This window comes from Electrophorus electricus, chromosome 14, assembly GCF_041902795.1.
Source record: "Electrophorus electricus isolate QZ-2024a chromosome 14, ASM4190279v1, whole genome shotgun sequence".
Lineage (NCBI taxonomy): Eukaryota > Metazoa > Chordata > Actinopteri > Gymnotiformes > Gymnotidae > Electrophorus > Electrophorus electricus.
In genome coordinates, this window is record NC_137510.1 from 24502501 (window position 1) to 24523990 (window position 21490).

A 21490-nucleotide genomic window follows, 5' to 3' on the forward strand; every position below is an offset into this window, starting at 1 on the left:
GGGTATATTAGTAGTATCATTAGTGTGAGACACTCTGTATGTTGTGTATATTAGTAGTATCATTAGTGTGAAATACTATGTATGTTGTGTATATTAGTAGTATCATTAGTGTGAAATACTCTGTATGTTGGGTATATTAGTAGTATCATTAGTGTGAAATACTATGTATGTTGTGTATATTAGTAGTATCATTAGTGTGAGACACTCTGTATGTGGTGGATATTAGTAGTATCATTAGTGTGAGACACTCTGTATGTTGTGTATATTAGTAGTATCATTAGTGTGAGACACTCTGTATGTTGTGTATATTAGTAGTATCATTAGTGTGAAATACTCTGTATGTTGGGTATATTAGTAGTATCATTAGTGTGAAATACTCTGTATGTTGTGTATATTAGTAGTATCATTAGTGTGAGACACTCTGTATGTTGTGTATATTAGTAGTATCATTAGTGTGAAATACTCTGTATGTTGGGTATATTAGTAGTATCATTAGTGTGAAATACTATGTATGTTGTGTATATTAGTAGTATCATTAGTGTGAAATACTATGTATGTAGTGGATATTAGTAGTATCATTAGTGTGAGACACTCTGTATGTGGTGTATATTAGTAGTATCATTAGTGTGAGACACTCTGTATGTTGTGTATATTAGTAGTATCATTAGTGTGAAATACTCTGTATGTTGTGTATATTAGTAGTATCATTAGTGTGAAATACTCTGTATGTTGTGTATATTAGTAGTATCATTAGTGTGAAATACTATGTATGTTGTGTATATTAGTAGTATCATTAGTGTGAGACACTCTGTATGTTGTGTATATTAGTAGTATCATTAGTGTGAAATACTCTGTATGTTGGGTATATTAGTAGTATCATTAGTGTGAAATACTCTGTATGTGGTGTATATTAGTAGTATCATTAGTGTGAGACACTCTGTATGTGGTGGATATTAGTAGTAGCTTTGCTCTCTCTATGACACTGTGTCCTTTTGGGCTTTTCCCAGCCTGCTTACATCAGGCCGCTTGACCAAATGAAATTTAGAAAATGCAAGTAGTTATTAGAAACATTATAATATGTTAATAAATAATATAAAATTAATAAATATATAATTGAATGTTGCATGATAATGTGCCTTTTAAAAATATGACTTTGTAGGAAGTATAGAGGAAGAGAAAAGGCAAGAGAGAGTCTAAAAATGCATGGCGAGAAAAATTGTGTGTGTGTGTATGTGTGAGTGTGTGTGTGAGTGTGAGTTTGTGAGTGTGTGTGTGTGTGTGTGAGTTTGTGTGTGTGAGTGTGAGTTTGTGTGTGTGAGTGTGTGTGAGTGTATGTGTGAGTGTGTGTGAGTGTGTGTGAGTGTGTGTGTGAGTGTGTGTGAGTGTGTGTGTGTGTGTGTGTGTGACATGACAGAATAAAATAAAGGGAATGTGTGAGGTAGTTCGAGCTACAGAGAGTGAGAAGGATTTCATTTGCATTCCAGGGGTTGGCACGGTACAGCTGTGTAGCATGTTGGAGACACTAAATTTTGGGAGTCTTCAGTTCATTTTCAAGTTCTCTGTGTTACCATGGCAGCAATGTAAAACATTGTAATGAACCCCTGAGGGAAAAAAAAGCAAATATATGAGAATACAAACTATGATGTGATTGCACACACACACACACACACACACACACACACACACACACACGCACACGCACACGCACACACACACACACACACGCACACACACACACACACGCACACGCACACACACAGAGACACATGTTTGTGTTCACTGATCATTCAGTGATTCGACAGTAAGGCTGCATGATTTGGACAGTAAATTTACCATGTCATGTGTGGTTACTGTGTGGCGGTACTCTGGCTCAGTTATGCCACAGTCAGAAGATACAGAATGGGCAAATCCTTCACATATCCATGAAACCTGTCACTAGGTTTAGTGCACAGAACAGACAGGAAACATCATGTTATTCGTTGCATGCTCATAGCAGTCTCACATCTACCATTCTACAACACTGAATGTGATACCTTTTATTATGACAATCATATTAACATTAATATTGTGTTAACATGTAAAATAGTTCCATTTAACTGTGATATATTTTCCACTATATAAAAATGGAAGATTTTGAATAGTATCATTTCCTTGAGTAAAGGTACATTTAGTAAATTCCGTACATATGATCATGATAAATACAACCCTCACACTTATCTCTGTAAACGTCCCTGCAGCGCGCCAAGGGGGTTACATATTCATCCAGTTTGTGTGAATAATTTTCTCGTGTTATCTTTGAAATGGACACATCTGCCATATCTAACATCTAATCTGTGCTCCACTGTGCAAGTTTGTTTTAGTTTTACACTGCTGCCTAACTGAGGAGTGTTGAATTTCCTAAGCGGAGCGGATCGAGAGGACCCGCTATCCCTTTCCCTCTGCTTCTCCATTCATCTCATCGTCCTCACCCTTTCCAGTCTTTCCCTCTGCATCTCTTCATCTCTCTGTCATTCCGTGCCTACTCTGTCTTTATCCCCCACCCCCCACCCCAACACCCTCCTCCCGCCCTGCCGTGCTGCAGTGCAGAAGCCTCTAGGTTTTCAGTACGATATTCCCTGAGCATTCTTGGGAATTCCGCTCTCGCTCTGTTCCCTTTTACATAACAGTACATTGAGGTTTCCCGGTGACACAAACATCAAAACATAAATAAGAGAGCAGTAGTGCTGCTACTCACCTCATACTGATATCTCCTGCACACATCAGTCACCTGCTTGTCAGTCACCGAGAGTGCCAAGATGGGGTTTATTTGGTCCCATGCTCAAAGTGGCACTTTCAAGATGTTAACCTCTGGGTTTAATTATATAGGCTTTTGTCTGTTTGGAAATGATATAGCTGTCTTATGACTTTTCGTGCTTTATTTTTAACTCCTTTCATAGATCTGTTCTCCTCCGTTCTTGTCTGTCGTGCCCTTGTGCCTCAATCTGTGCAGTTTTTTCCGCATTCCAGTGCTGCCACCCAGTGGACGAAATGTGCTCTTACACACGCTACACCCCCCAACCCCCCCCACGTCTTCCCACCATATCTCACCTTTTCATCTTGTCCATTCGCAGGCCCCCATCCCCGCCCAAAACCAAACTGATTTTCATTGAGAAATGGCTCTGTGATTTGGTTCCTGGGAGTACTCTTGGTATTGCACATGGCAGCATTACATACATTTTTAAAAGGACACAAGGTGTTTGTGAAGGTTTGTGCACCCGAATACGTGCTTCACTGAGGGAGTTATTATTTAATTGTCATACATTCATTACAATGTACAGCCCTTATGTACATGGTTTCTATATATATATATATGTATATATATATATATATATATATATATATATATATATATATATAAAATTCATAAACCTGTGCATGTGCAAGTCACTAAATGACTTTATCACTGCCTGTAAAACTGTTGCCATAGAAACAGCAAATGAGTTTCAGGGTTTAAGGTTTAATTGGAAAGTGTTACTTATTAGATAAAACAATGGCTTGAGAAACTGAGAGAATTTAGTTGGAATTGCCCTTGTTTTTATTAAATCTCTCACTCAGTAAATGCATATTCTGTATTTCTTTGCATGTGTCAAAGACAGCAGGCTGTTGTCAGTACTACAGGACAATTTCAAACCTTTTGCCTTTTGCTGTAATAGCCATAATGGACTGTTATTCTTAAGGGGCATAAAGCATTTGTGTCATATTATGTATTTTTTTCAGCAGTGAAAGGGTTAAGAGCTTGTTTACTACAGTCGCAGCCTGAACAGGAGGCGCTTAGGAGGCCTGACCTGGTTGGCCGTAGCCCAGAGCTCCGAGAGAGCTCACTGGTGTAGAGCAGGTTATCCCCTCCCACCACCGTGACAGTTTGTTATTGACAGTTGTTAAAAGGGAGTGCAGAATCTTTCACCTCAGTTTGATAAGCGTTGATTTGAGTTTAGCTGGTGTGTCCTTGCGGTTATTTGCATTCTGTGAGGTCAAGCAGTTTGTGTGCTTTGTAGTGTTAGTGGTGGATGTCTTTCTTCTCTCACCAGTCCAGTGAGAAGGGCTCTGTTTTCACAGGGTTCTCCTCTTCTCCCTCCCTCGCGTCTCTCCTCTTCACAGAATGACTCTTGTTCTATTTTTACTTGCCTGACTCGCACTCTTTCCCCTTCACACCCATTTTTTCTCTCTTCCTCAAGCCTTCCACTACCTCTGCTTTTATTATCAGATCCCTGAGTCTTTTTCTAGTGATTTGATATTCATTTTTCCATTAAGCTTTACCCAAGTGTAATGTAAGGGTGAGGCAGAATGTTATACTCAAGGTCAGAAAACTGTATGGAAAATGCCTTCATAATCCTGGCAATGCACACCCCCCACACACACACCCACACACACACACACACACACACACACACACACACACACACACACACACACACACACACACACACTCCCCCCCCACACACACACACACTCACCCCCTCCACACACACACACTCACCCACACACACACACACACACACACACACACACACTCACCCCCCCCACACACACTCACCCACACACACACACACACACTCACCCCCCCACACACACACTCATCCACCCACACACACACACACTCACCCACCCACACACACACACACTCACCCACCCACACACACACACATACACACACACACACTCACCCACCCACACACCCACACATACACACACACTCTTTCCATAGTGTGACTGTGATACTGGGCATAAAGCCAACGTCCAATTACCCCCTACGAATAACTTGGTCTTTCAACACTTCTATACTCAACACACACACACACAGTGAACATGCTTTTATCATGCAGAGTAGATGCTGGCTTTACTGATAGCAGAGTTTTAGGCCAGTAACCTGAGCCATGACATCATTATTAGCTTGGCCTCAGTGTCTGTAACAGACACATGAATACAGACACTGGGTTCACCCTGTGTGCAGCGTTAGCACTGCCTCACACAACAGTGCTGCAGCAGCTACCAAGTAAAGACATGACCAAACTTCACTACTAGCAATATGAGTTGTGATCTAACATTTTTTCCACAAAATCTGGCCCTCTTTCATTTCATTTCTCAGTCAAGGGCTTGATCGTTTTGGCCAGTGGGTTAGGGTTAGGGTTAGTGTTAGGGTGGGGTTGGGGTGGGGTTGGGGTTAGGGCGAGGTTAGGGTTAAGGTGGGATTAGGGTTAGGGTTGGTTGAGATTAGGGTTAGGGTGAGGTTAGGGTTGGGTGAGGTTAGGATTAGGGTAGGGTGAGATTAGGGTCAGGGTGATGTTAGGGTAGGATGAGGTTAGGTTTAGGGTTAGGGTGGGGCTAGGGTTAGGGTAGGGTGAGGTTAGGGTTAGGGTGAGGGTAGGGTTAGGGTTAGGTTAGGGTGAGGTTAGGGGTAAGGTTAGGTTAGGTTGAACGTTAGAGTGAGGTTAGGGTGAGGTTAGGGTTAGTGTTAGGTTTAACGTGAGGGTGAGGTTAGGGTTAGGGTGAAGTGAGGGTTAGGGTTAAGTTAGGGTAGGGTGAGGTTACAGTAGTAATAGTGGATATGGCTGTTTTCGTAGATAGATAGATAGATAGATAGATAGATAGATAGATAGATAGATAGATAGATAGATAGATAGATAGATAGATAGATAGATAGATAGATAGATAGATAGATAGATAGACAGAGACAGACAGACAGACAGACAGATAGATAGATAGATAGATAGATAGATAGATAGATAGATAGATAGATAGATAGATAGATAGATAGATAGATAGATAGATAGATAGATAGATAGAAAGAATTGCCATTGGTTTTAGGAGTGAGAAGCAGTAGTGAACATGGTCAAGCAGAGTGAGATGTCAACCTGGCTTCAAGCAGTGACTGATGTTCAGACTGAGCAGTAGCAGAGGAAATAGACTAAAGATCACATTCCTGTATCAACTTCCCCTTCTGATATTGTGAGTCAAATATCGTGTCAGATCACAATATGCATAGTGAGCCACTCCTCAGTTAGAGGAGTCACTCTGTCTTGAAGATGTGGGCTGTTACATCTGCATAAAGAACAGAGGTGCTCTTTGTGACTTTGTCACATCTTCAAGTTTTTCTTTTTTTTTTTTCTTTTCTTAGGCCGTTTCAAGAAATAAACTTACAGCAGTCTCTCTCTGTTCTGAAATGGCCTCAAGTGGTACTAACTCTGTGGTAGCTGTAATTCTGGACAATGGAAGTCCAGACCAAGTTGTGTGAAACAATGTGTTGTTCTTCTTGTGATCTCTTAAATCGATCTCAGCCCACTGTTGGAAGTAACCAGTAGCAATGCTATGAAGGCAGGACCGTGAAAGAATAATTAATTTTACCCTGTCAGGTTGTGCCTTTCTGCCCAATAGAGTGGCGCAAATATGAACGTCAAGCATCACGACAGCCAATGCAAAGTAATGCTCCAGATTTTTATTATTTTTTTTACAATACAGAATATTCAAACGCTCATTTGCCTGCCGGGTCCAGTGAGGTACTGTAGGACAATTGAATTTGCATATGACTGACATTCCACCGCACTCTGTAACCAATCAGCGACGGAGTCGGTCTTGTGGCAGGTCTGCGCCGTGGACCAATCGTGTCGAGTGTTTGAAAACTAAGAGGCGGGGTCACGGGCTGGGCGAGGTTGACACCGCGCAGTTAGAACGAAAGGGGGCAGTCTACCATACCACAAGAGGAAGAGGGAGGGAAAGAGAGAGAAAGAAAGAAAGAAAGAAGGAAAGAAAGAAAGAAAGAAAGAAAAGGGTTTAGCGAAGCAAAAGAGGAGAGAGCTCGAGGGGGGGAAGAGCCGAGGCGAGGTGAATGACGGTTGCGATTCAACGAGTTTTTACTACGAACGCCTATCCACTGCGCGCGGAGGCCCTGCTGCAGGGGTGCTGGACTTCAGCAGCTGCAACTCCACTCCGGATCAGCATCGCACCGGAGCATCTCCGCTCAGCTATTCTTTTCTGTTTTTTGGCCTCATCGCGTTGTCATCGGAGGTTTGGGACAGGGGGTGGGCGGGGGGAGTTGCACATTAGGGATCTCGGTCGACGTTTATTCAAAAAAGGTTTTTAAAAAACGTTTAATGGTGTTCCCGGCGAGCTGATAGGGAGCCTTTGCTGGCGGCATTTCTGGTCGATTAGCCTTGTAGATGAGGTGAGGTTGACTCAGATTGGTGCGTGTAGGAGAGGGGGTGCCAAAGAAGGTATTTAAAAATGAGAAGTTGCGGAATTGGTTTGGATTCTAATCGCATGTCAGCTTTCATTTCATCTCCTTTTTCCGCTCAACACATTGGAGCTCAGGCATAATCGCTGGGTTTGCGGTGGATGTGTCTAACAGGACAGACTGCTGTGAGGTACAGGCGAGAAGAACACAGCAGCCCCGGGCAGGGCATGGGGTGTCTACTGTTAGAGAACAAATGATGTGGATCAGAGGGTGTACAATATAGTATCAGTGCTTTAACCAGCGAAAATCTAAAAAAAAAAAAAAAGGCTGGCGATTCCCGTTAGGACACAGTGTTTTATCAAAGTATTATTGTGAGCCATTTTGAGAAAGCATCTCGCAGGGCAAAGTCAGTGAGACTTTGGGTAAAATATTTTGCCCGTACTTGTAATGTAGGTGGCAAATATAAGAAACGTTGTGCTACAGCAGTGCACTGTATTCATCGTGATTATCGATGTTTTCCAAATGTAACAGAGCCAGTTATCTATTTTAGTCTACCTGTCCTTTTTTATTTATTTTATTTTTATATACTCACAATCAGGTACAATTTTAAAAAAATAATTTCTTCCCCTTTAAAATGTGAGGAAGTGCGTGGAGGTGTAAGATTGCGGTGAGATGAGGGCGACCTGCGTTTCCCTGGCGGCGTTCGGCGGAGCGGGTACCGGGCCAGGGGCGTTCCCGAGGGGACGGACGCGTTCCGAGCGGTGCTGGTGAAACCAGGGCCGGTTCCCGGTGCACCTTCGGAGCATGCGAGAGCTGTTTCTGTGCTTTAAAGACTAGTGACACTTCACAAGACGATAATAAATAGATTCAACAGTGGTCATATAAATACTGTGGCAGCCACAAAACACTGGAGCTGCTGTTGGGGATATAAAGTTTGCCGGCTAATGTCAGAAGTGAATCGATGAAAATGGTGTGAGCCTGATCTGACTAGCTATCTGATTTTGTCGCAGGCCATGTGAATATATCCAGTTGGGAAACGCAATTTTTCCTCTTTTCTATCGACAATAACAGCCTTACTCATGACCCTTCAATATTTGATGTGTCGGGTTGTTTGAAAAGTTTGTTGGGTGGTTCGTTACAATCCAAAGAAAAGGAAATAAACCGTGGCGTGGTCGGTTCAGACCCAGAACTGGCTCAGCATTAGTAGCATGCTAAACTAGCTAACTAGCTAGTTCAGCTGCAGGATAGCCTTGCTTTGACCATTGATTTAACAACTCGGATGCATGTTTTCGACTTGGTTATCGCTTTACGGTGACTAATAGTTTGTTATTGTACATAATCTTAATGTAGGGCACACGTGCCTGTGTACAGACGTCTAGTTTGGACACAGGTTCGAGCTTAGGGCAGGTCGCTCTACGCGAGGCCGGGGATGACCGAGGGGCCTACTTAACCTTTTCGTTGCCGTGTTGATTTGTAAATGTAAACAAACAGACGAAGAGGGGGCGTTAAGGGGCATCTGGACCAAAAATAATGCAGATCTTCCAAATATAAAGTTATTGCTGAGAATCAGTTTACAATACAGTTTGATCGCTCTTCACGAATCCTTGCTACGTTTAAATATTTCTTACCCATTGCCTTGTTTTTAAAAGCAATGCGTGTTTTGAAAGAGAAACCTGACCTAGCTACCTTGGAGCTTTGCGGTTGTCAGTAGCTTGGTTAGTGCGCTATTTGCAGCTAGATGCACTCTTGTCTGAGCCATCAAATATTTGTAATTTAAAAGGTAACTGCCCAAAGATTATTTCTCATCGTTTATAAGAGGGACCTTCTGCACCAGAGTTACCAAACTGGCTAGCTAGGTCGGATGTTGCTGGTCTCATCGATTATGGCCGCTTATTTTCGTTCGTGGACTGACCACCTGCCAAGGACAACGATCATGAAGATGCTGCATTTTTACTAGACAGGATTCGTATTCTTTTTTTTTTACCAAATGGACAATTAAAAACGTCCACAGTAACGGACATTTTCTTACGTGTTTATGAAGTTTCTATAAAACCAAGAGATTAAAGATTCTTTATCCACAATGTTTTCTTCAGAAAGCTCACAGTATCTGCGCCAAGGACTGAGCATGTTTGGTTAGTTACCCCCATTCTTTGTCAGTCTGTCTGTTAACCTTTTATCTGCCACAGTAACTACTACAATACTACTTCTGTGCTGCAGTTGTCTTAATTACAATATCGGAAAATTAATGCTCGCCAAATATACTCAGGCCACGACTATCAGGTTTTCTTACGGGGCATAAAGTAGTCAGTGATGATGCTGATAAGAATGACAAGTATATTTGAATATTCTATATACAGTGTCAGTTATCATTACCTTATTCCTTATGGCATATGGGATATTTTGATTACTTTCTTTTAAGTAGTTTTGCAGACACTGCTATAATGCAAGATACCACAGTCCACCTCATTTAAATGCATATTTAAAATGAAGCTATGGTTTATTTGTCAAAAGGTTCTGAATTTTATTTGATATTTATTTGTATGTAAATGAAGCCACATTCAGATGTCTGTCTTACTGTAATGTGGTATAACAGACTGTAGCCTAAATTCTCACAAAGAAGCAAAATGTTTTATTTATTTGTTTTACCATATATATTTTGAATGTACTCAGCAATGATTATTGACTAGGTCCTTGTTATTGTTGTTATTATTATTCTATATAGGGCAGTGGTAGCTTAGTGGTAAGGTAATTGACTTGTAATTGGATAGTTGCTGGTTCAAGTCCCACCAGTGACACTGTTGGGCCCCTGAGCAAGACCCTTAGCCCTAAATTACTCAAGCTGTGTTCAGTCATAATTACAAGTTGCTTTGGATAAAAGCATCAGCTAAATGCCATAAGTTTATTATTCATTCCGAACACATTTTGGCTCCTTGACTTCCAGGTGTTAACGTACTGAGTTGTTTGGTGTTCACACTGACTAGAATGGCTCTTGTCTTTTTTCTTTCTGTAGTGTGGACTAATGTGGAGCCTAGATCAGTTCCAGTGTTTCCTTGGCATTCATTGGTCCCTTTCCTGGCACCTACCCAATCAGATCCATCAGCTCAGCCTGGGGAGGGCCAGCAGCCTGTCAATCATTCTCAGGCTGGCACTCTAAAGAAAGGTGATTTGTGTTTTTAGCATGGTATTTTATCCATATACTTATCATTTTCAGTAATTAAATAATGTTAAGGCACATAATTGTATGGAATAATTCTTGTGATTGGATTTATTCTGATTTGCTTATCTGTGCTTTCCTCAAATTATCATTGTACACACAATGTAACAGTATCATCTGTAATTTACCCATGACCTAATGTGGCAGCTGACCATCAGAGATGCCACATCAGACATTTTCAAGTGAGACACTGATAAAAGTTGTCCGTTTGGCGAGTATAAGCCTCTTTCGCTTCCTTAGAGTCCCAGGGTGGGTCAGTGCAGAAGGAGGTCATCGAGGGAGCAGCAAACCCCCCCTCACGGCCTGCGCCCGCTACTGATGACCTTCCCCCAGAGAGAGAAAGGGACGTGGAGAGAGACAGGCCGGACAGTGAGACGGAGAGTGACATAGATGATCCGTGAGTAGTCCAGCGATGTGCGTCTTTGTGTGTGTAGGAAGCTGGATGGGGGTGCTTGACAAATATTGGTTGTTTTGGCTGATAGTGAGTGCTATTACCAGTTTTGGAGAACATTCGATCACTCGAGTCTTTTAGAATGACTAAATTCTGTTACTAGTAATTCATGTAGGATTACTAACATTTTAAAACTTAATTAAACAAAATATACACACCATGAACAGCAGATCTGTGTAGTTCCTTATCTTTTCAAATAGGAGGCTCTTTAAAATCTTTAAAGTGTGTATGTGTGTGTGTAGTGATTTTTACTCAGTGACATGCTTCTATTCAATGAGGCTCTTTTTTCAAGCAGTTTTAAATACCTCTAATTTAGCATTTCACCATTTTCATGTCAAGCTTCGTTAGGCTTTTTTCACACCATGTGTATGGTTGTACAAAAGTGCGAGCCTCTTCTTGCTAATTACTGTTGGAGTAATTGAGTTCTCAACATGCTTGGTTATATGGGCAAGGCCTTCTAGATCCACTGGTACATCAGTATTTGTTTAATCTGGTACATCACTATTAAACACATCTGTAGTAGCAGATGTAATGGTTTGCTCAATTTGATAATGGGGCAACAATATCACAGTACAAACAGTTATAAAAAAAGTGGTCAGGTAGTAACTCGTGTGTGTGTGTGTGTGTGTGTGTGTGTGTGTGTGTGTGTGTGTGTGTGTGTGTGTGAATATATAGAACATTTATATATATGTAATAACATACACACACATATATTTGTGTGTATATTTGTATGTGTGTATGTTTTTATTTATTTTATGTATTTATTTTTTTGGTTGTGTTTAAAAATGGAAAATAGCCCACAAACAGTGTACTCAAGCCAACTATATTTGCTTCCTCAACATACATATGGTCACTTTTCCATAATTTGGCACATCACTCTTATACAAGCATTCATGTTGGTGATTAACATTAAAAGCTAATGTTTGCTTATTGCACATTTACTGCTGGATTGATTGCGCACGTAGGATTACTAACATTTTAAAACTTAATTAAACAAAATATACACACCATGAACAGCAGATCTGTGTTGTTCCTTATCTTGTAGTCCACTTTTGGAGCATCACTAAATGCTGCCATAGGATATGGTGAAATATAACTTGTAGGTTCTGGAAAGTTCAGCTAGGTCAAGCACAATAATTTAAGAAGCAGGACATGTTCAAGATTGCATAAAACTACCATACAGTTATCATGGTTTCAAAACCTATAGCCGACTTTCCCGGTGTGTCAGTTTGCGTAAGTGATGTAGTGGAGAGTGATACAGGTCCTGTGATCGATGGAACTCAGGCACATGATTCAAAAAAAGATACATGAAGTTGCTAACCAAGTTGCCAATATATTTGTTAACACAAATTAAATGACAAATTGAATATTTTGAAAATGTACTTTATATGAAATTTGGTCTTGAAAGCAAATGTTAACGATTCTTTTTAAAATTGTAGACTTTCTTTGCGGAGTGTGAGCTGTTGGCAGTCACCGCTACATCACTGCACAGACTTTACATGCTGCGTGTTTATATGGTGCATTTACAATATGCACAGATTTGATTTATGTCATAATTTATTTTATGATCCAGTGTCTGCTGGCGATTGTTGTGGTGAGGCTGAGGTCATAACAGAAAACGTTTCCCAAGCACACCATGTTCCTGGCTAGTCAGTCCAACACAATGGCAGCCTAAAGGCAGAAAATGAATGAGTGCTACTGTCTCTCTTCCTTGCACGCACGTGTGTGTGAGAGTGCACGAGTTTGTGTGCGTCACATAATGAGTGACAGGAGCAGACTTACATAGCTACTTGCAATAATGAGCTGTCATTTGAATATGCTAAACTGAAAGACTTTCCCTCTCATTGATGAGTAAACATGCAAATTTGCATCTAAAATGGAACATTAAGGTACTTTACTTTCACTCCCCTCAGAGATTTGGTACTTGCTTATATGAGCTCACCTGTACTTAAGTGCTCACATCCCGATAAGACTCTTTTGTCATTAATTATTCAGTTAATATTGACACACACACACACACACACACACACACACACACACACACACATACATACACGCACATATATATATATATATATATATATATATATATATATATAAAATAATAATATTTATTTATTAATTTTTTAGTTTATATATATATATATATATATATATATATATATTTATTGTATGTGTGTATACACACACACACACAAGCATTCGCATTCACCCCGTCCTGCATATGTAGTGGAGAGTATTTCTCATGATTTACCTCTCATATGGGCACATTTCTCCACTTGCTGCATGTGCAGCAAGTTCCACTTTCTGCCAACTGGAGCACGTCGGACGTCCACCAGTTCCCGTGTCAGATTGTTCTAATGCTGTTTGGACAGCACAGATGTGACTGCTGAGGTTATGAGGAGATGTTTTAGCGGTGTGTGCTAGACATCTGAGAGCGACTAACGCCACAAGAAACGTACACACACATTCTGCCCCCACCCAACTGCACACTCTGGAATTCAAGTTTTATTCGGAGATGGTAGTGATTGTAGTTCTGTTTTCAAATTATGCTCATTGTTAAGGGGATACTCTGAAGGTCTGGATGTATTGGAAGCCTGCATTTTAATTCAAAGGTACATCCATACCTAAAGAAATGTAAAAAATTGTTTTTTTTATTGGAACCAAATAGAATTGTGGGAATGCAAGTGCGTCGTTGACTGCGGGCTGCCTCACGCTTAGAACTTGCAGTTCCATGTTTGACAAGGAGGCCAGACAGTTTGAAGCCTTGCGTAGTATGTAATCCTTCTTTCTTTCCTGCGCAAAGGACAGTCTCAAACCATGCAAGAAGCGAGTCCTCCTCAGCAGAGCAAAATCGGCTCGTAGCGGCTTGTCATTATAGCAACATTCCACTAATGACTAACACTCCGGTTATTGAGGTTCTGAGCGCGTCCCACCGCAGTGCATAGTGCTCTCCATAAACCCACACAGTGGCACCCACCTCTAGCTTGGAAGAGCACAGGTGCCCCTTTCGATTTGTACAGTATGACGGCAGTGCAGCCATATGCAAAGAAGGACGAAAATAACGAGCATATTGGATTCATATGTGTGAAGCATATGGGCCGTTGCTCCGGTATTCCAGATGTTCAGGGGAACGTCTGGAAATTTACATCGCGACCAGACGAGCAGAAGATGAGCCTCATGTTGATGAAGACTAGCGCGCGTCCGCCCACGTGCGCTGCGTGCGGGGGGGACGTGAGACACGCGTGCTGGTGCACAGCCTGCAGTGGTTCACAGGTCTGCTTGTGTGCGTCCAGGTTTCTGCCAGGCGTTCTCCCCGACCCGCCAGTCTCGGCGTCTCCTGGGAAAAGGCGCTCTCAGTCTCTCAGTGCTCTGCCCAAAGATGACAAGAACAGCCCTGGCAAGGTAGGCGCGCACACACACACACACACACACACCCCACTCCATGCCCTCTGTCTTAAATGCTCTTCCGTTTCCTCTACTCCCTCCCTCTGCAGAGGGAGAAGGATCATATAAGGAGGCCCATGAACGCCTTCATGATCTTCAGCAAGCGCCACCGCGCCCTCGTCCACCAACGCCACCCCAACCAGGACAACCGCACCGTCAGCAAGATCCTGGGCGAGTGGTGGTACGCCCTGGGCCCCAAAGAGAAGCAGAAGTACCATGACCTCGCCTTCCAGGTAACGTCTGCGGGCCGGAGGCCGGAGGCTCGCGTGCCCCTTGTGAAGCGTGCCGAGGTCTTTCCCGCGGGCCCTCCGTGACTCCGCCTCCCTCCCGCCCTCCAACCCCTGCCCCGCAGGTGAAGGAGGCACACTTTAAAGCCCACCCGGACTGGAAGTGGTGTAACAAGGACAGGAAGAAGTCCAGCAGCGAGGGCCGCGGTGTGGCCGGGGGCAAGGACATCAGGGAGAGGAGCATGTCTGAGACCACCGGTACGGTTTCAGGGCGCAGGAGCGGCGGAGGATGTGCGGCTCTCTGTGCACCTTGTGACGTTCTCCTCGAAGATAATCCCACTTCTATTTAAAAACAAAAAACAAAATGAACCCCATTTGGGTTCAGTGGTCTTGGCACTTGTTCCTGTTCTCGTTACCTTTGCCTCTGTCTCCTGCAGAGCCTCCATCTGTGTCACTGGGTCCTGAGCTCAAAGGGGTGGGGCCTGGTATGGTAGGCGTGGCAGAGCGGGCTGGAGGGGAGGGGCACGCCCGCCCCAGGGCCTTCTCCCAGAGTGCCGTGCACAGTTTGGAGAAGAATGAGAGAGGGAACCCTCAGATGCTAGCAGAGCTTGCACAGGTAAAACTTCCGCACGCACACACACACACACACACACACTCAATCACGGGGGATTGTGCGGGTCGTTGAGCATGCTCGGGAAAACTTGCTGACGTAAGCTGCGCTCTCTCAGATGTGCGGCGACGGGAGTCAGGTTCCGGGGCGTACGGCTCTCCCTCAGGTCCAGAGGGGCGTGAGTGAAGACATGACCAGTGACGAGGAACGCATGGTCATCTGTGAGGAGGAGGGGGACGATGATGTCATCGGTGAGTCAAGGTTTTGCATATAGTTGTCGTCGTCGTCCTTTGGCCGGCATGCCGCTGGGGGCGGTTGGAGGCGGGCCGTGTTTCCGAGTCTGTCTGCGGGCCGACACGTTTGTCCCTAGGCTCTGCCCCTTTGCTTTTCTCGCATTCTGACCTCCCACTGCTCACCCAGCACATGGAAATAAACCCTGTATGTACATGACTGCAGCTGGTTGGTGGGTTCTCTGGTCATTCTTCCAGCACTTTTATCCTTTATATTTTTTTTTTACTTTCTTCACTCAGTTTAAATCTTTGAACTGTGTAATCTGCAGCTTCAGGTCACGTAGACTGAATGCTAACACACGCAGTCTTTGTAATTCACCGTAATGTATTTGATGTGACATTTGATATGATTCTCTGCCAAAGAGTCCGTCTGTCTCTGTCTATCCATCCCTTTCTTTTTGTCTTGGATCTTGATGGATCTTATTATATAAGATCCACATTTTTATATGTGTACTGTGATTTATTTAGTGCCTGCCGTCACAAGAAAGTTTCTATATTGGTATATACGAGTTTCTATAATGAATATGAAAATTAATTTATTTAAACTGCTTCTTAATGTTATAGGACAGTACTCATGATTGACAGTGCACTGTCTGAGATGAATGGGAGTGTGTGATAACAAGCATCAGTGCTTTGATATCAGGTGTTTTTAAAGCTTGTATTTTAGGTTTAGCTAGACACATTTTCAGAGATGCTGCAGTGAAGAGCTGACAGTCTGGTGTTTAATGGGATCCTGGAAGATTGGAGGGACAGAGAGAGGAAACGCAGGGCTGGAAGCTAAGAGAGGAGGAGGCGCTTCAAACGCAGCAGCAGTGCAGGACGCAGCTCCAGAACGCGCTCCAGAACACGCTCCCTGCCTTCTGTTGCCTTGGGCTGCTTTACAGCCGGTGTGTGTGTTCTGTCGAGTCGTTTTCAGCAGGGTGGCTATATTTCGGTTCTGGCTGAGATGGGGTGTTAATAGAATAGAAGGACATTTTGATGTCTCTGTCTCGGCATTCAGAGACACGAGTGGGCTTTCAAAGCGTTACTCTCCACTTTACTTCAGATATAATTCTGCTGTACACAAACTACCAGTGAGTGGAGATGCTGGAAACTCAAACCCTTATATTAGGCCCCTATGGACTGGTATGAGGGGTGGGGGGGTTCATTTATTAATGAACTGGGCTTGAGCAACGTGACCTTTAGAAGAGAAGTTAAGAGCGTTCTGAGTGGTGCTCAGCAGTCGCTCAGATACTCAGTCAGACCGTCCAAACTGCTTTTCTGAAGCCACAATCAGACATTCGTGCGTTCTCGGGCTCCGCGCCTGGCTCTGCCCACCCGCTCTGGCACGGAGCGCGTCGACAGCCTGGGAACAAGGGGCCCTTCTCGTAGTGCCAGGGACTCCCGTCGCGCTGCCTGGGCAGCGCTTGGAGCAGCATGCGCCTGTGTGTCACTCATCCCCACGGACGTGGACGAGGGCGCGCCGGCGTCCGTGACCACGACCTGCGTCATTGTAAACAGAACTATGTAAAACTTAGTTTAAAAATACCCTGTACCGTGCTGGGCATTTTAAGACATTTGGAGAACATTTGGAGAACAGCCTCTGTAGCTGGACTAGAGCAAAAGTGCCTTTTTGACTTTTCGAGAGAGAGAAACATGAAAAACAACATTTTAAACAAGTGTATGGTTTCTTTGTCAAATCGGAACAGATAGTACATCTTGAATATGCAAATCATTTGACCCATAAGGGCAGCCTGCTTATATTTTATTGGCTGTTGTAGCTTGTGGGTGGTGCTGCAGTTCTGGGGTCAGAGCGATGAAAGGTTAGCGGCCCTCCGCGCATGTGTATGGGCGGAGCACCTGGAGGGACGACCCTTAGCTTAACGGTCAAGCGTCCAGTCCCCCTGTGGCATGCTGGAGCTCCAGTAACATCCCTCCATGTGTCTCCCACTTCAGAAGACCCTTACCCGGGCAGCTCCATAGACCTGAAGTGCAAGGAGAAGGTGACAGACAGCGACAGCGAGACCGGATCTGGGGAGGAAGGAGACCGTAAGGTAGAGTCTCAGTAGAAACACTGCCAGCCTGAGAGATAACAGGAAAAATCACTGAACCACTGTAAGCAGTCTGTCTTTTTTGGGGGGAGTTGCGTAATACCATGTTAAGAGGCAGTATTCAGTTCTCATTATAGCTTCTCATTTCTCATTTGCCTTCGCTCGGACAGAGAGTCTTCGCACCTGTGATCTGCTCCTCTTCGGCGGGCTCAAGTCACGGGCGCAGTTTGTCCCTCTCCTCGTGCCCCTCCTCTAGACTCTTCTCCGACACACCTCCTAAGAGGAGGCGCGCGATGGAGGGAGGAGAGGGAGATCACCGGGAGGCAGAGGGAGGGGACCCTCACCTCCTGCCTCTGTCTTCCTCGGGTCAGTCCACCTCGGTCAGTGCGGGGGGAGGTGCATCTCCAGCGCTGGGCCTGGGGGCGGTGAGGGTGGCGTCGACCGTCGTCACTAACGTGGTGCGTCCCGTCGTCAGCACCCCGCTGCCGATTGCCAGCAAGTCACCTCACGACAGGAAACCCACCGCTCCTCAGGCGCAACTGCTTATAGGACCTGGAGCCATGGGAGGCGGGGCATCAGCAGGAGGGGGTGGGTACTATTCCTCGTCTTCGCCCAGTCCTGTACCTGCAGGGGGAAGTCAAGTGACCAATCTAGTTTTGGGAGGCACATTCCAGGCCCCGCCCACAGTACAGCTCATCACACCCCCACCTCAAAATCCAGCTTCCCCTGTGCTGGCCACAGCCAATCAGAGTAACGGCCCCGTACCTCTGCCTCTGCTGCAGCCGCACGTTGTGCCCACTGCCTCTCTAGCACCCCCCACAGGCCAAAAACCCGTGACACAAGTTCAGTACATCCTTCCCACTCTCTCAGCCAGCAACCCTAAGAGCCCCTCCCCTCAGCAGCCCAACCAGCCAACCAGTATCTTCACCCTGCCCACAGCTCCTCCTACTCTTACCTCACTGGCTAATGGGAAGCAGTCAGGATACGCCTCCAGCCCTGCCGTGGGTGTGGTCAGCCCGGGAGCTAGAGGTGAGGAAAAAAAATTTAGTTGATGTTACCAAAAGAAAAGTGAAACATTTTAAAGGATGTTAAGCGTGATTAATTTTTAAATAAACTACCTTCCATTTCCTCTTCTTGCAATCGGTAGGTAAGGTGCAGCATTAAAGCCCTTGTTATTTATATCAGTTTGTTTGTGTGTGTGTGTGTGTCTTTTCTCTCTTTCTGCAGTGCAAACACAGTCCCCAGTCTTACAGGGCAAGATGCTGGTTCCCATGGCAACTGTGAGGACTGCTCCTGCCCCTTCTCAGCAGTTTCCCTTGGTGGCCCCTCCTCTTCCTGTCCAGAATGGAGCTCAGACAGGAAATAAGGTGAGAACCATTTACATGCCCAAAGAACTAAACCGTGAACTCACTGCAGTGGTTGTTTGTGTTTATTTTGGTTGAATATGAGAAATGACTACATCTTTTCAGTAAACAAATGCCGTACAATCGGATGGTATGTAGACGGCAGGATTTGCAAGTCAGCTCAGAATACACTTGAAAATATCCAGCAGATACATTTCTCTTATGTCTGTGTTTCAGCATTTAAGTATGATGGTGTTCATTCTTGAATGAGAGAGTGGAGGATAAAGATTTACACATCAGTAACTCCACTGCTCATCTCCTCTCCTCCTCCTCCTCCTCCTCCTCCTCCTCCTCCTCTTCCTCTCCACTGCTCACCTCCTCTCCTCCTCCTCCTCCTCCTCCTCTCCTGTAGATTATCCAGATAGCTCCAATGCCCGTTGTCCAGTCCCAGCTTCCTTCAGCTGGGAGTCCATTCTCCGTAACCATGGGAACGGCCACAGTGGTTGCCCCAGGCTCTACCCCCTCACAAGCTGTGCTGCTGCCTCCCCCACCTACGAGGTATGATACACAGACATGCTAACCAACTGCACCCACACACACACACACACACACACACACACACACACACACACAGACACACACACACACACACACACACTCTACTCCAACACTCCACTCTCCCCCTCACCACTCCTACACTTGCCCAGTGCTGCAGTACTACACACTGGCCCTTAACTGTGGCCTCTCCAACACCTCTCTCTCTCTCTCTTTCAGGATCACTTATGTCCAGTCCACTCCAGGAGGCCCCTCCCCTATCCCTCTAGTATCCACAACAACAGGCCCTGCCTCGCAAACAGCTCCTCCCACACCTGGATCTGCGTACGTGCCCGGCGTATCTCCCCTGGCAACCTTCGCGGCAATCGCACATCCAGGGCAGGCTCTGGTGCAGCCTCTCATAGCAGGTCAGTGGACGCCGCCTGCCCCAGTCGTGCGCTCTCTCGCCCCACCGTGACCTCTTGGCACTGAGCGCCAGGTCGTGACGGGGTGAGAGAACGCTGAGTCGGGCACTTGGTGCCCTCGGGTTGTTTTTTCTGTGCCACCGACTGCATGTGTTGTGTTCCCTGCTCCAGCGGGTCAGCCTCCTCTGCTCGCCCCTGCCCAGCCGCCCAACCCGCACCCGGCTATCACGGCCATCTACCCCCCTGCCTCAGTCACCCTGGCCACCGGGGTGGTGTCCGCGGCGACGGTGCCACCGGGCGTGGTGTACACGGTCTCCACCGCCTCCCCCCACCTTCCCCCCAAGCACACTTTGACAACATCGCTGACCTCGGTGACCTCAGTGACTTCCGACAGGCAGGGCCATGCCCCTGCGCACATTGAGCGCCAGTCGCTTCCAGAAAGGACGGCCGAGGGCCACGCGTACGCGCAGCCGACGGACAAGCTCCTCCTGCCTCAGGCTGCCGGTAAAGGCAACAGTAGCTCGGCAGCGCCCCCATCAGGCTCGTCCTTGCCTCTGCAGCCTGGCAGTGCTGCCCAGCCCTCACATACAGGTATTAACCAGAAAAGAGATTAACAAGTCATTGAAGGCATTTACGCAGCGTTTTGCTGGGAAAATTGTTTCTCTGAAAAGCGAGTCTGTGTTGGTACCTACCGGCTGCCTCGAGGGAGCAGTAATCGTAAACCATAATTTCAAATGAATTCTGAGAAGTTTATGAATAATGGAGCAGGTCTTATAAAACTTTTAAGATGGTGCTGCTTCACCCTCTGTTTTTTCGCCTGCTCCGGTTTTCACGGCCAGAGGGCCTCGGTGTGCCTTCGAAAGTGTCAGCAAGGTTGAACCTGTATCTGTTCCCTTGCCCGCCTGCTTTGTTCCAGTGGGCGTCGGGACAGGCCTCCCCAAGCCCCTGGCGGTCCCAGGCAGGCCCCCTCAGAAGGTGAAGGCCATGGTGGCCAACATCCCCGTGGGCTGCTACGACGGTGGAGGTCGCGGGAAGGAGAGAGAAAAGGAGAGAGACAAGGAGAGGGAGAGGGAGTTCGGCGGCTCCTTCTCCTTTGAGGTGGACAAACTGGGCGAGGCGGCCTCCCCTGGGCCCGGCCCTCCTGACGACAGCCCCACGGAGGCCGATGCCCATGGCACTGGTGAGCCTGGCGCCGCAAGTGGGCGGGGCAAGGAGCTCAACACTAAAGAGGTACGTGCCAGTGGTTGTACTAGCAGTAATTATTCATTATGTATTATTTCTGTCTTAAAAACAGGTGTGAGTCTAAGTAGGACAAAGTCATATCAGATTAAAATTCACCATACATGGTCCTTTCAAGTTCAGGAAAGTCAGTAAACATTAGTAACCATCTGCAGATGTATTGCCTGCCAATTCTAATTACATCGTGCTGTGGACTGAACTATATGGCAGTTTTACTGATGAATATTGTAGTTGAATATCACACCTCCTCTTGATGTGATAGACTGACCTGTATTATTCGGACCAAATTTACTTATGCTTAGTAGCTCATGTGAATGCCGTAATTAATCAAAACATACACATAACACCTGTCAGGAACATCTGAGTCTCGCATAGCCAAGTATGACGAGATCAGTTAAGCAGTGATATTTTGTGGCCTTGTCAAGTATCATGGATGTCATTTGGTACCATTTGGCGTCAGTCAAATATGGGTG

General features: G+C 45.4%; 1 protein-coding gene and 1 long non-coding RNA gene across 7 annotated transcripts in view; one reads left to right on the forward strand and one right to left on the reverse strand.

Moving 5' to 3' along the window:
- The window catches only part of LOC145651213 (uncharacterized), an 8237-nt gene extending 4963 nt beyond the window's left edge, over positions 1 to 3274 (reverse strand). The window contains exons 1-3 of the long non-coding RNA XR_014117020.1: positions 2735 to 3274; positions 1834 to 1935; positions 1 to 1601 (exon numbers count right to left, since the gene is read on the reverse strand). The exon at positions 1 to 1601 is cut by the window's left edge and continues 4963 nt beyond it. This is a non-coding gene — a long non-coding RNA (uncharacterized LOC145651213). The remainder of the gene's footprint in view (positions 1602 to 1833; positions 1936 to 2734) is intronic.
- The window catches only part of cicb (capicua transcriptional repressor b), a 43752-nt gene that overhangs the window by 18547 nt on the left and 3715 nt on the right, over positions 1 to 21490 (forward strand). For 4 of the 6 annotated variants that reach the window (XM_027019478.3, XM_027019481.3, XM_027019480.3 and 1 more), the window contains exons 3-16: positions 10218 to 10367; positions 10662 to 10818; positions 14169 to 14277; positions 14370 to 14552; positions 14672 to 14804; positions 14984 to 15162; positions 15275 to 15407; positions 17382 to 17479; positions 17647 to 18505; positions 18704 to 18843; positions 19232 to 19377; positions 19594 to 19781; positions 19950 to 20369; positions 20695 to 21008. In XM_027019478.3, the coding sequence (XP_026875279.2) occupies positions 10218 to 10367; positions 10662 to 10818; positions 14169 to 14277; positions 14370 to 14552; positions 14672 to 14804; positions 14984 to 15162; positions 15275 to 15407; positions 17382 to 17479; positions 17647 to 18505; positions 18704 to 18843; positions 19232 to 19377; positions 19594 to 19781; positions 19950 to 20369; positions 20695 to 21008 (3209 nt within the window). The remainder of the gene's footprint in view (positions 1 to 10217; positions 10368 to 10661; positions 10819 to 14168; positions 14278 to 14369; positions 14553 to 14671; positions 14805 to 14983; positions 15163 to 15274; positions 15408 to 17381; positions 17480 to 17646; positions 18506 to 18703; positions 18844 to 19231; positions 19378 to 19593; positions 19782 to 19949; positions 20370 to 20694; positions 21009 to 21490) is intronic. The other 2 variants (XM_027019483.3, XM_027019479.3) reach the window with 2 other exon arrangements.